The following is a 12,511-nucleotide window of genomic DNA, read 5'->3' as shown; positions in this document are numbered from 1 at the left end:
GTTATCTGTAGTTGTTTCAAGGGACCGGTACAACTGCTATTTGGATATGAAGCAAGGTATATATTTTGCAAAAATTTAAAAAACAGTGACAAATTTGTGTTAAACTGACATAAATTTTAGTGATTGCAGGAAAGTTAAATAGAATTTTCTGTAAAACTAGTCATACACTTGATTCTTGCTCTAGATAACCTTTGGTAAGGAATGAAAAATTGAAATGTAATAGGAATACAGGTTTCTCTATCTATTAGGAATTGTATTAAATTTTAAACATGCTACTTAGTGTTATGTTTCATTCAAAACATAGACAATAATAATTCATCCAAGGAAATAAAGAACAAAAAGAATGACAAATTAGCATCCCGCAACATGACGTTTAAAGCAGCTGTTTGTGTACGATGTACTTTTGCATGGGAGAGGAAATTAACAATAAGTTGTGATAATTGAATTGCTTAAAGGATAAATAGTATCTGTAGAAAGTTTTTGCACTTGGTTAGACATTAAATTTGCCAAGAAATTATATTCTTATTTAATCCTGTTTAATACCATTAAAGAATAATATAATTTGTTGGAAAGTTTAATTTAATAACCAGCATTTATAGTATGCTTAAAAGATGTTGGCGAGGAAGAGAACAAGGTTGTTTGGAGAGTGGTCAAGATTATCAGTTATTCTCATAGCTTATTAACAGTTTGTGAGATTGTTGGTATTAAATGTACAATTATCTCTTTATTGTTGAATTAATACCTTTGGAAAATGGAAGGAAGGTTGGGAGTCATGAAACATTAAAATCTCTAAGGGAAGAGATTACTTGTGTATTAGAAAAGTTAGATTGCCAAATTCAGATTGCTAAATTCAGATTTAAAACAAATGAAACTTCAGAATGATTGATAATCTTGAGAGAATAATAAAGAAACAATTACATTTGATAGAATGAGGTAAAGAGATTTTGTTAGATGAAATTGAGGTGAATTTTGTGGTTAGGAGATTATATTGAGACTGTAGAGTGTAAAAAATTGATTTATTATTTGAAAAAACTCATAACCAGTTTCACATACACTTCAGGAGAATTACAGTAAATTAATTTGGTTGATAAAAAAAAAAAGATGAGCTTTTGACTAACTATAATAGGTGACTAACTATAACTATAATATAACTATAAATGCACAGGTAAAACATACTGTATAGTATTATTATTACTATATGTGTAGTTTGCATCCTGTCAGAGATCTGCGTTCTTGAGACTTTTGATGATGAAGACTTGATTTAGTTTTTGTTGCACCAGAATGAAGTACTTAACATATTGGAAGCTTCACAAAATTTTGGTAGTTGGTATAGGAATATGTTCTCTGCAAAGAACTGGATAGTTTTCATTTGTTATATGGAAGGCTAGTTCAGATTTGTGTTTTCTTTTCAGACAACCTTGATGTCTTCTGTTCAGGATCTCTCCAGATTGGCCTGTTTGTACTGCATAGCATATGCTGCTTAAACATTGGATTTTATAGGCATAGCTTTGGTAGAGGAGTATGGGAATGTTTTGGAGGATATCGACATTTATTCTTGCATGGAGGGGTGATTACTACTTTTATTGTTGTCTGTTACATGTTGGATATAAGGATGGGTTACTGATCATCTGTAATTCGGATTCTCCTGGTTATTAGAAGTTTTCTTAGGAGGGATGTTCTTTACCTTTTTATATATATCTGTTTCGAAATAGGTTAAGATAATGTTCTTAGTTTCTTTTCTATCTGCTACTAGAAATGCATGCCTTATCCCATAGGGTTTTAATGAGACCCACTTTTTTTTATGTTGGATGGTGGTAGGATGTATCATGGAGAAATCTTTCAATATTTATTACATACTCTGTACATGGAATAAGTGAGTTTATTTTCATTAGGAAATTTTTTAGAGATCCTCCAGGAGGATATCTAAAAATGGAAGAGGACCTGTTTTCCAATTCCTGCATGAAGTTTATACAAGGATGTTGAGTGTTCAGGTAATTTGTAAATTCTTTTTTAGTTGTTTTGTGGATCATGACCAGCTATGAACAGGTCATCATAGTGCAGGTTTTTGGTTTTAAATGGTGGTTTTCCAGGGATTGCTTTGTCAGAAGGTATGTGCAAGTGCTGTCATAGAGATCTTGGGGGAGAGAGAGAAAATCAGATTATATAGTTAGGAAGAGCCTCCTTAGCTCAGTCAGTATAGACGAAGCTCTTTGGTCGGAAAGACCTGGGTTTGATTCCTGTCAGTGACACGAGTAACCTTTATCTGGTCTCTTTCGATGAAAGGTGAGTTAGCCAGTCTAATTACTGAGGTGGGGAGTTTTCCTTTCTTCCCCAGAACAGGCAAACCAGCCCCATAAACACGCATCATAGTACACACCGGGAGGCATAGGGCTAACTACCTTATCCTTAAGTTGCTGTTGCAAAGTCCAAGAATGTTTGGAAAGGTCATGGCCACTAAAGTGCCTGTTAGGACCACTGATAGGATAGAATAAGATAGTTAGGAAAGCTAATGTACAGTAGTCAGGGAATGCTATGGTTGTTTTATAAGTTGCAGTTATGGTTTGGAAGACAGACATGTAGCCTCAATTCTAAATTTCAGATGGAAGGTAGTATCATTAGTTTAGAATTGAGGCTACATGTCTGTAAAGCAAATGACTTTCGGATTGCTAAATAAGATCTATTCAGGAATGCATAAGTTCTATTGTAATGCATACTGAGAGATATTGCCATGCTGCATCCACAATCCAGTACAAAAGGTGAGATGATATGAAAGTTAAGTCCTGGAGAAAATCCATTCTACTCCTCAAAAAATATTGGCCTTATCAATTCTCTCCACATTAGGACTCCCTACAAGCACTCTTAGTAGAGCAGCAGCAGCAAGATTATTTTCATGTTTTTCTGGTGCCACCCAAAGTGATGCCATTAGGTTTGGTCTTGTATATTACTTAGCAGCTGGTTTGTGGAAGAGCTTTTATAAAGTCGAATCTTTATCTTTGCGTGTGTGAGTGAGCGAGAGTGTGTGCTATAAATCATGTGTTTGTAAACCAAGTCTGATGTTTCAAGTCCATGATCATAGCATAATATATACATTGCCTACTAGTTCATACCAGAATGAGTAGTTTGTATTAGCAAACTACTCATTCTTTTAGCATTAGGATATAGAGATAGTAATTTTTAGTTATTATTAGTTTTCTCTGCTTTTCTTAGTGGTTTCTAGGTTTTATTAATAAGGACTAAAACAATGGATTGTGGGTTCTATTGTGACATATTCAGCTCCTCCCCTTACTTTCTTTTTTGTGTCTGCTCTGTGTTCTATATTCCCACTATGTTTTGAATTCAGTTTTCATTCCCTGTTCTCCATCCCCACTAACTTACATCATATGCATCTTTATAATTTTCCTTATTTCACATTTTACTTCAGATGTAACTTGACTTGAAGTTGACAATATAGTATTTCTATTTTAAAAATTGAGTGTAATTGTTGTGTTAGAGTATGCTTTCAACAAAAAAAAACAACAACTTTTATATAGTTATATATATATCCACTCTATATATTTAAAAAGATAAGCCAAAATATGAAACATTTTTATCTCACGTTTTTTGTCTCTTCATTGTTTTGAGCCGGGTTAAGCCGATTAAGCTGATAAACTGAAATTTGAAACGTTTCACACCCAACAATGTGTTTGCCTTCATGAGACAACAATTTGTTGGAACCCCGAACTCAGGAGGTTGGGTGCCATAGGGGAAGAGCCCCCCCCCCTAGTGTGTGTGTGTGTGTGTGTGTATACTAGGGTCGAATATTATAACTTTATAATTGTATAGCTTTAGAGTGTCTCAATGTTATTTTCAGTGTCTTTTAATATCTTTCTATGTTCTTAATGCCTGATGAAGTCAATCTCGACAAAACATGTTGCATTTTCAAATAAATCTCATTTTGTTATAATTCTCGGGTTTTAAGTCAGTTAATATTAAAAATGAATATATATATATATATATATATATATATATATATATATATATATATATATATATATATATATTGATAGATAGATTTATATTGCATTCTTGTCAATTAAATATAATTTTTGTTATATATGATTCATTGTAGGTTCTTTTAAAATAAAATTGTTTATTGTTACTTGATTTGCAGAACTTTCACATGCTTTATATCAGCATGATGCTGCATGCCGTGTTATTGGTCGTCTAACAAAAGAAGTGACAGCAGCTAGAGAGGGTAAGGTTAATCTGTTAATTCCATTTATTTTTTATACTTTTTTTTTTCCAAAAAAAAGGGTAACAAATGATAATGACATATTACTCTTATTACATAACTTTATATAATCTTCTATATCCATCTTATCATTCAGGCATTAATTTAAATATTTCATTCTTCCAAGCATTCTCATAAACTGAAAAAGTGGGACATAATGTTCTCTTGGAAGATGGCTTGCATCTTCAAAGAGTTCAGTTGAAAATGAAGGAGCTGTGCATCTATTTCTTTATTTGTTGATGAAACTATTATAATAGTTGATTCTGTGTGTTCTGTTTCTTATATAGAAAAGTGGAACAAAGATAGTGAGCATGGTGGACAAGAGATTTTATAATTCCAAGTGTTTGATTTGACATTAGTAATAGTGAGACTGAGTACAACTATATCTGTCATTTCAATCCAACAAGAAGAAAACTGAAGGTATCCATGTAATCAGCAGAGAATGTGATATGGTGCAAGATGGTCATGCAATTGTTATTTACTTGCCATCAGGATCAAATTCCTGCTCAAGTGGTATACAGGATACATAGTATTCTGTACACCCCTTGATAATATTACATAAAAATTTACATTATTACTAATTTCCTATTGACAATTTTCCCCATATCGATCTGTTATTTGTTAAGACTCCAATATTGTTTTCAGATCTTATATTTATTTTTAAGGCAGTTCTAACTGCATCATTCTGCTTAGATCTTGGTCTTCCTCAGGGTCTTTTTTTTTTCCGGTCACGAAACACTTGTTTTGTTAAGCTTTCTCTTCCCATTCTGTTTAAGTGACCATACCATCTGAGTGGTCTGCCTATCTCCATGCCACAGGAGACAGTGTTTGAAATTGACCAGGCTCCATGTTAACTGGACTCGAGACCAATGGGGTTGGTATTGTTTACAGACGAGTCAGATTTGCTCTACAAAGCAATACTAGGCATGCTCTATTCTGGAGAGAACCAGGTGCATGTTATTATCCCTCTAGATAATGTCCTTGAAAGGGATAGTTTTGGGAGACATCTCATTTGGTGGATGCTGCAAAGGATGAGGTTCTAGACCCCAATGTTTATCTTATGCGATAGAGAGGACATTAATTCTATATGACGATAATGCTCGTCCTCATCAAGGGAAACCTGTGGACCAGTATTTTCAAGAATCATGTGTATGGACTGGCCAGCCAAGTCTCCTGACCTTAATCCTATTGAGTATGTCTCATGAGATGTGTTGCTCCTAGATGAGCAACACATCTACCTAGAGCATGATGCTCTAGAAAAAAAACCTTGAGGAACTTAGAAGAAGACCAATAGTTGTTATTACCAACTACTGAGCTCCTCTAGTTAATATTACAAACAGTATAAAACATTGTTTTGAGCACTATTTCTGTGAGACATGACCACATTCCTTTATTAAGGCACTTTGATAATCTCGTTTTGACCATTGTCCTCATGCACCCATTTGTTTCTGAATTAAACTATTTATTTACATTATTTAAGTTAAGGGATATTATATCCCATATTGTTTCTTAGCCAAATAAGAAACTCAAAGAGTTTCATGCCGAATATAGAAACTATATAAAGTTCAGCGATTCCAAGCATAAGCAAATACCTGGATAGTGCAGTACTTGATCCATTAAGGTAGTGCAAGCTGAGGCAACTCATAGAAAGAGTGTCACCGAATTGAAGCCTTTGTCTCTTCATATAATTAGTATTTATTTACAATTTCTTTGGTATTTCTTTTGCATCGCATATTATACTATTTTTTGCCGAAGTGCATAAAAATTGATCATAATGTTTTGAGGTATCATGATATTTCTCTTTGTTCTTTAATTTTTGAAAACCAGTGTAGTTTTGTTCTTTAAGTGACCTTGTTATTTTCCAGGGGTGCTTAAGGGTCAAAGCTGTATAACTGAGAGGAGACCTCCACATAGCCTTTAAAGGAATGCGGAGAACCGACCAGGACTTCTGACCTAATGTCCAATCCTCACCTTCTCGTGGTGCACCCTGTTGGGTATCTACTTGGATACTGAACGAACGAGGATGGGCTGGCAATTTGGGATTTAGCTGACCAAATTGTACTCTTATTGGTTAAACCAAAATAAAAAATGATGGTACGACATGACAAAATTTCATGCCGGCTGGGGCGTCACATGGTTAAACAAGGCCCCCGTTGTTTTCACCAGGGAACCACAGCGAACAGCGAAAAGTCAACTACTGGAACAAATCTGAAAACAAACCCCAACTCAACATCACCAGAGTTAAAGATCGGTACTATCAACATAAGAAGCCTGAATGGCAAAGAAATGGAGCTAGCTGAGGAATTAGATAAGTACCAGATTGACATAATAGGGGTGACTGAAACAAAAAAGACCAAAACTGGTGAGATCTTTCTGAGCAATAAATACAAAATGTTATTTTCAGGCAATGGCAATCAAGGAAAAGAGGGAGCAGAGATAGTATTCAACACAAAATACGAGGCTAATCTTCTTGAATGGCAGTTAGTCTCAAGTAGAATGATGTGGGCAAATATGAGAATGGGGAACTGCCTATGGTCCCACAGAAGGTTCTACTAAGGTAGAAGTGGAGGAATTTTTTGAGGCTTTAGAAAAAGCAACTGACAAAATGAAAAAGGAAAAGTTGGTCCTTGTTGGGGATCTAAATAGCAGAGTAGGAAATGATTGTGAGACATACAAAAATATTTTGGGAAAATTTTGAGAAAAGAGCAAAGCTAATAATAATGGCAAATATCTGTTGGATTTCTGCTCAGGACATGGACTGGTTATTCACTAACAACATGTTCCAACATAAAAATGTGCACAAATTCACATGGAGAGAAGAGGCTAGGAATAAGAAAAGTCTCATTGACTATGTTATTGTTGATGGTGATGTTTTCTCCCTGGTGCAGGACACCAAAGTGTACAGTGGATTTGAAATTGGAAGTCATCACTATTTAGTCTTGAGCAGGATAAAATTGAATTTCATATTGAAAATGATAATATCTAAGAAAGTTTTTTGAAGCGAATAAAAATCGAGCAGCTCTCAGATGTGAACTGTAGACTAAAATACACAAAGATTATTGAAGAAAAAATGAAAGAGGTTGAGAACAGGAATCAAACCTTGGAGATTCAGTGGCAAACTCTGAAGAAAACCCTGATTGATGCAGCCAGAGAGGCATGTGGTGAGGTTGTCTGCAAGGATAAAAAAATCAGAACTCCCTGGTTGACACAGGAAGTTAAAGAGGCAGTGAAGGAAAAGAAGAAAGCATATCAAAAGTTCCTGTCAAATAAGTCAGCTTGTGCTCTTAGAGAATACAGACACAAATGCAAGAATGCTAAACACTGTGTAAAACTAGCTAAACAAAAGTCATGGGAGGACTTTGGCAAGAATTTAGAAAATAAATATCAAGAAGGTGGCAAAATATTCTGGAGGTTGTTGAAGAAACTTAGGAATGGGAGAAAGAGTTCTGTAAAAGGAGTCAGAGATGATAAAGGTGACATGAAAACGGGAGAAAAAGATATCTAAGTAAAGGGGATAAAAATCCCTTATTGTTTTTATAGCCGTTTGGCTATAAAGCCAATCCCTTATAACCGTTTGGCTTTTCGTCTTAGTTAGAAAAAGATATCCTTGAAATATGGAGTAATTACTTTGAAAAACTGCTAAATGAAACAAGCAGTGATGAGAGCACAGTGGTAAAAAACACTGACCAGTCATGCAGTCAGGAATACATATCCATACTTGAAGTAGAAAAAGCCATCAAAGGCTTAAAATGTGGAAAGGCAGCAGGAGTAGATGATATTCGACCAGAAATGCTGAAGTATGGTGGTATAAGAATCTTACAGTGGCTGCACTGCATAGTTCAGAAAGCCTGACAGAGGGACAAATTCCCGATGATTGGAGCAGAGCTCTCATAGTACCCATATATAAAAAAGGGAAATGAAACTGAATGTGAGAATTACAGAGGTATTTCCCTACTGAGTGTTCCTGGCTAGATCTATGCAAATATACTTGAGAAACGGTTGAGAAGAATTGTGGAAGAAAAGCTTGGTGAAGATTAAGCTGGATTCAGGCCAAATAGAGGATGTCAGGATCAGATCTTCACTTTACAACAAATAGTCGAGAAAGCATGGGAATATAACAGAGATCTGTATTTACGTTTTGTCAATCTGGAAAAGGCATATGACAAGGTATATGATAAGAGAGAAGCTATTCAATACGCTACAGTTATATGGTGTCAATAGGGCATTATATCAAGCAATACTTAGTCTTTATTTGAGTTGTAAGTTAGAATTGAACGAAGTACAGGAAGATGGTTTAATGTTAAATCTGGTGTGAGACAAAGATGTACATTATCCCCTCTGCTCTGTTATTCATTATCTATGTGGATTACATTATGAAGGAAAGTGGTATTAAACATGATATCAAAATTGGTGATGTTAATGTCAGCTCTTTACTTTATGCAGATGATGTTATACTTCTATAAATAAATCTGCTACAAGTCTGCAAGATTCTCTGACTAAATTGAATAGCTGTTGTAATAGATATGGTATGAAGGTCAGCAATACAAAGACAATGAAAATAGGCAGAATCATTGAAAATGTCAACTGTGTTGTGAATGGAGAACCTGTGGAACAAGTAAAACATTTCAGCTACTTAGGCACAATTTTTACTGAAGATGGTAAATTAAATACAGAAATAGACAACAGAATCACCAAAGCTGGTATGTTGGGAAGTCAACTGAATAAATTCATATGGAATAAGAGAGAAATTAGTCGGAACACTAAATTAGCTGTATACAAGACAGTGTTCAAACCAGTTTTAACTTATGGATCTGAGAGCTGGGTCAGAAGTGAAACACTTGACCAAAGACTAGAGACCGCAGATATGAGAGTCCTGAGAAAGATTATAGGCGTGAACAGATGACACCAATGGCAATATCATATTAAAAATGAGGATATTAGGAAAAAACTTGACATTGTCATCATCCAGTAATGCGTTAGCAGAGCCAATCTCAGGTGGTATGGTCACTTAAACAGAATGGGCGAAGAAAGATTAGCAAAACAAGTATTCTCTGCCAGGTTGGCAGCAAAACGACCCAGAGGAAGACCAAGATATAGGTGGATTGATACGTTACAAAGTGCTTTAGACGATAGAAATATAAGATCTGATTATGTTGGAGTCTTGACAAGTAACAGACTGATTTGGAAGAAAATTGTAGATAGGAAGTTAGTAATGATGTAAATTTTTCATGTAGTACTATCATATCCTGTACACCCCCTTGAGGGTACATAGCAGGAATTTGATGATGTTATTTTCCATTTTTGACATAAACTGTATGCTGGATGAATGGCAGAAAGCATGTTGATAATTTCTTGCGATTTCTTGGAGCTCAGTTATTTGCAGAAAAAAATGGAAAAAAAAATGTAGAGATGCTAAGGTAATACCTACCTGTAAGAGGATAAGGATTAAACCTTTTGGTCACCAAGAGTTCGTTGAATTTATTCACAGGTTGGCAGGTCTTTATTTTGTCTGAACTTTTTCTCACGATTTGTGGTTGTACAGCGTATCTCTACTATTTCTTGTCAACAACTTTTACCACTACATGGGATTGGCTTACACGTAATTCGATCATCTGGATAACAACCATCAGTTGTCTTTCTCATTTTCTCGGTAACATAATAAGCATAATATGCAAGAAATTCCCAAGAATGATTGGGGACTGTTTCCAGATCCATCTGTAAAATCTAATCCTAGTACAAGTACTAGGATTAGATTTTGTCAGATCTATTAGAAACCATCCATTCTTTTTTTGAACTTATAAACCAAGATAGAAATTTTACTGGTAAGTCGATCGTGAACATTTAATCTCATTTCACTTAAATAATTATTAGTAAACAAAATTCTCCGATAATTCATAAATGATAGCTGTATTATTATTTTCTTTTTTAAATTATGGGATGTGCTGATACTATTGAAAAAAGGTGATGGACTCTACTTTTTTTGGAGGATGCACCAATGTATCAACTTTCCTAGTACTCAATGCAGAAAAATGATACATTTTTGTGACTGCAATTTCATCGTAGTAGTATGTGGTTTCAGTACAATAACACCTAGCCCATTGGCTCCTTTGAATGCATTTTTCCCTGTGTATATTGATTCCATGTTGACATTGGTTGGTTTGGATGTTCTCTTGATTTGGTGGTTCCAGATGTTTTGTGGTATAATTTTTTTTTGTTATACGTGTAAGCCATGATACCTACTTTAATGTCTAGTGCACATTCCATTAAAGCTATTAATTATTCATTAACACGTTCGCTGCCAACTACGAGTATACTCGTAGTGGGTAAACCTGCTTCACAAGCCAGCTACGAGTATACTCGTATGACGCTTACCGCCGGGAGCGAGATTATTGTAGTGACCTTGAAGAAGTGAAAATCCTTGGCTTGTGGGGCTAGCATTAAAACTGTGGATTCTCATAGACCGTATATGCTCTGTACAAGCCAACTACGAGTATACTCGTAGGACGTTTACCTTCGGTAACGAGATTATCGTACTGACCTTGAAGAAGTAAAACTGCTCGGCGTAGGGGAACAGACCATGCGAAAGTAGCGTGGCAGCAAACGTGTTAAAGAAATGTAAGTATTAATTAATATCAGCAATTTTAATAGCATTGGTGGGAAACTTTGTGCTAAGTGTTTTGTGAAGCAACACGTGTGTGTGTGGGGGTGGAGTATTTGAAAGATATTATTTATCATTAGTTATGTAGCAAATTCTATTAGTATGAAGTAAATTCTGTTGTATAAAGTTTGTACTTTCATTATCACAATCAAGAAATTGTCTTGAGATATGACACCCTATATTACTGTTCTTTGCATCTTAACAGTCACTTTGTGCTTCCTATTTTAATTAAGTAATCCATTCTACACACATTGTTAAAATAGAAAATTTCCCATTTTCTCTCTGATGTCTTGATACTTAATACAACGGAGTTCGACAGTACTTGTTTCTCTTCTTAAATCTATAAATAAGAATTGCATTGCATTTGCTGGTGGTCATAAAAAACGAAGCAACTTCTTTCATTTTTGGCATCCCATATAGAATAATGATCTCAATTAGAGTGAAGATTTTTAGTTAAAAAAAAAACATTGCATGTATTGTAAAGAATAGGAAAATGGATGTGAAATTTTGTGAAAATAATATTTATAAGTATGCAGAATTTTCACTTTAATAATTATGCAACAAAAGCTTGATTCACTTCATTCTGAACTCAAATGAAGTAAATATTTCATTTGCATACAAATTAAAGTGCAGTTTTGCATTCTTTATTTGACACATTTCAAATTTAAGATGATGAATTTTATTTATTGATTATCATTTCTTATTTTCTTCTCTAAAGTATAAAATGTGTTTCCTTTTTTTGTTAGAAGTGTAATTGATTTTTGGAAGAAATAAATTTTTTTTCTTGTATCATATATACTTTAATTTCTATAGATATCTTAATATTATTCTTTTATAAAATTTATAGTTCTTATTTCAATAATTTTTTTAAAGAAATAAACATTTCATAATTTTTTAAAATGTTCTATTTTCTTATTTTGTTTATGTATTTATTTAAAGCTTTGGCTACACTGAAGCCTCAAGCTGGTATTGTTGCTGCTCCTCCTGGTGTCCAGCAGCCAGTGAGTATTTTGTTTTGCTCTTGATGCACTATTAAGAATGATTCAGATTATTTCCACTCTTTTCATTGCTGTGAATATATATCTATTGTATTTTTATCAGTATTGTTTTTAATAGCAACCACACACATGAAAGGTTGAAAAACCTATAGTACATCAATATGGTATGTGGAGTAGAGGAAGAAGAGAAGGAATCTACTGTGGCTTGAATAGCTGAAGGTTATAGGTTTTGGGGAAGTCTGAGTGATGGTGGTGCTGTTCTAAACATTAGTGGTAGATGGAATGAAAGAGGAGAAAAAGGAGTTTGGTAGGTTTAAAGCCAGATAGTGAATAGATTTTTACAAAGATCTTTAATCATGGATGAAAATGGAGGAATAATGGTATCCAGTTCAAGAAAACATTGTCTGTGAAAATACCTGTAGAACAGGCATAATTAAAAACATAATGTCAGGAGAGAGAGTGATATGAGTGAATTTATGAGAAACCATCCATCAGTTAATCAGATTTCTCTCTTGCTGATAGTATTAAGCATTCTTGATGCTTGGAAATTTCAGTTGCACAACCTAAAATGTTTGAGTAGTATTT

The 12,511-nt window shown here is 34.3% G+C and overlaps 1 protein-coding gene across 2 annotated transcripts in view; it reads left to right on the top strand.

The window, feature by feature from the left end:
- Prp19 (pre-mRNA processing factor 19) overlaps positions 1–12,511 on the top strand; it is a 171,453-nt gene that overhangs the window by 86,964 nt on the left and 71,978 nt on the right. For both annotated transcript variants that reach the window (XM_090410212.1, XM_090410213.1), the window contains 2 exons: positions 4,151–4,234; positions 11,868–11,929. In XM_090410212.1, coding sequence (XP_090266338.1) covers positions 4,151–4,234; positions 11,868–11,929 — 146 coding nt within the window. The remainder of the gene's footprint in view (positions 1–4,150; positions 4,235–11,867; positions 11,930–12,511) is intronic.

Source organism: Typopeltis vanoorti, chromosome 20 (assembly GCF_054136105.1).
Source record: "Typopeltis vanoorti isolate ZY-2024b chromosome 20, IOZ_Tvanoo_1.0, whole genome shotgun sequence".
In the NCBI taxonomy this organism is placed as follows: Eukaryota; Metazoa; Arthropoda; class Arachnida; order Uropygi; family Thelyphonidae; genus Typopeltis; species Typopeltis vanoorti.
Note: the sequence above shows the minus strand (reverse complement) of the source record. Positions and strands in the feature narration are given on the sequence as shown.